The sequence below is a fragment of the Lathyrus oleraceus genome, chromosome 4 (assembly GCF_024323335.1).
Source record: "Lathyrus oleraceus cultivar Zhongwan6 chromosome 4, CAAS_Psat_ZW6_1.0, whole genome shotgun sequence".
Taxonomy (NCBI): Eukaryota; Viridiplantae; Streptophyta; class Magnoliopsida; order Fabales; family Fabaceae; genus Lathyrus; species Lathyrus oleraceus.
Window position 1 is genome coordinate 45759758 of NC_066582.1, and position 2102 is coordinate 45761859.

The following is a 2102-nucleotide window of genomic DNA, read 5'->3' on the forward strand; positions in this document are numbered from 1 at the left end:
ATGGCAACCATGGTTGAAAGAATCATTGGCTCGAAACAGGGTAAACTTTGGCCTTCGAAGGCCAAATTATACGTCACCACTCTCAAAATATATCCTCTAGTCAGACTTACCCCCTAGATGGAAGGTCCCTAAGTTCACTAAGTTTTTTCGGGATACTACTGAATCCACTATCGAACATGTGGCTAGGTATTTAATAGAGGTAGGAGAAATTTCGAACAACGAAAACCTTAGGATAAAGTACTTTCCAAGTTCTCTCACAAAGAATTCCTTCACGTGGTTTACGACCTTGCCACAAAGTTCGATTTACACTTGGACTCAATTGGAAAGAATGTTCCATGAGCAGTTTTACATGGGACAGTCGAAGATTATTCTAAAAACGTTGGACAACATCAAGCAAAAGTTTACTGAGCCAATTGATGACTATTTGAATAGATTCCGCTTATTAAAAGCCAGATGTTTTACGCAAGTTCTAGAACATGAGTTGGTTGAAATGGCCGCTGGAGGCGTTGATTATTCCATTAGGAAGAAATTGGACACCCAATACTTGAGGGATATGACCCAACTGGCTGATAGGGTTCGACACCTAGAGCGTTTGAAGGAAGAAAAAGCTAGAGCCAATAGGAATAAGAGAGTGGCCTACGTTGAATTTAATGAAGATAACGAAGGACCATATGATGAGCCTTCAAACTTCGACAAAATCGAGATTGACCTTGCTGAACTAAAACAAGGCTCTCCCTATTCCTGTAAGGTCTTAGCTCCTTCGAATGGAAAAAACCCCATCGAACCGGAAAAGAATGATAAATTTCCTAAGAAAACTTATACGTTCGACGTTACAAAATATGACGAAATCTTCGACTTGTTAGTTAAGGATGGTCAAATGATAGTGCCTTCTGGTGCTAAAATGCCCCCTTTAGAACAAAGAAAGAAAAAGGTTTTTGTAAGTACCATAATTTCCTGGGTCATAAAACGTCTCAATGTTTTCTTTTCAAGGATCTTGTTCGGAATGCTATTTAGGAAGGAATACTCAAATTCAGAGAGAAACCCAGGAGCCAGATGAAGATTGACTTTGACCCTCTACAAGTAGCTGACGCTCACTACATAGAGCCAGATGATGTAGACATGGCCGAAGTCACTGATGACTTTAACAACACCATTAAAATGGCCGAAGTTACTGAAGATTTTATTCACAAAGGCAGTCATGGTCAAGGTTTCTGAGTACCTTGACCAGGAGTTCCTCAAGAATTTTGTCCAGGAGGCTGCTGAAAGCTTCATCAAAGGAACCATTGATGGTTGGGACTCGGGAATCACCGAAGATTCCAATTTGATGATGGTGACCAAAGAGACTGTAATCGCAGTATTCGCAAGTGCACGAATCACGTCAGAGTAATATAAAAGAATATCGATCCCACAGAGACCAAATCGTCAATCTATCAATTACTATTATTACGATATTTATCTAAGGCGGTACAAAAGAGATATTGATGTCGCAAAATAACAGTAAATAAAGGAAATTATAAATACAGTGCAGATAAAGATAGGCTTGAATGTAATTCACGTCCGTTAAACGATGTTTCAATTGTCTAAATAGAACTACTTATGGGGCAATATTTTCTACTCTTGAAAAGAATCTATTTAACAGGAATTATCGCTTTCGCGTATTCAGAACCGAGTTTACCCTAAAATTAAGGCCTTTTATTGTCACTTATAAAAGGTGCGCAGAACGCTAAAGTAGTAAACTTATTTTTAAGAAATAAGACTCGTAAACTTAGTTGAAAAGTGATTTTGATTTGGAAAGTTTACGCAAGGAGTTTCCTGATTTTAAATCTATCAACGTGTCCGAAAACAGTTTCAAAAATTGTTTTTCCTTAAAGTGATAAAAATTCCTAGTTAACTAAGCCTGGGTGCTTTCGCACTCCTTGAGTAGTTAAAACTAGCCAAGTTTGTTTCATAAAACTCGAATTAAAAATCAAAACAGCCTTTAAAGCATTTCTACAAATTCAATATGTGAAACATCTCTTTAACCGCGATCCTTACATTCTAACCTTTGAAAGATTTAGCCAGACACGGTAATACAAACAAATACAACGATGTTGAACATGATG

General features: G+C 37.7%; 1 protein-coding gene across 1 annotated transcript; it reads left to right on the top strand.

Annotated features, from left to right (window-relative positions):
* The first annotated feature begins 349 nt into the window (after positions 1–349).
* Positions 350–1215, top strand: LOC127135925 (uncharacterized). The gene is made up of 2 exons (XM_051062550.1): positions 350–931; positions 1015–1215. Exons 1-2 carry the CDS (start codon positions 350–352, stop codon positions 1213–1215), a joined length of 783 nt encoding a protein of 260 aa, XP_050918507.1.
* The last annotated feature ends 887 nt before the right edge of the window (positions 1216–2102 follow it).

Excerpts from the sequence above, each read along its gene's own strand:
- LOC127135925 (XM_051062550.1), top strand. The coding sequence starts at position 350 with ATGGGACAGTCGAAGATTATTCTAAAAACGTTGGACAACATCAAGCAA. Across the intron at positions 932-1,014 it reads TAGAACAAAGAAAGAAAAAG|GAAGGAATACTCAAATTCAG; the intron begins GTTTTTGTAAGT and ends AATGCTATTTAG.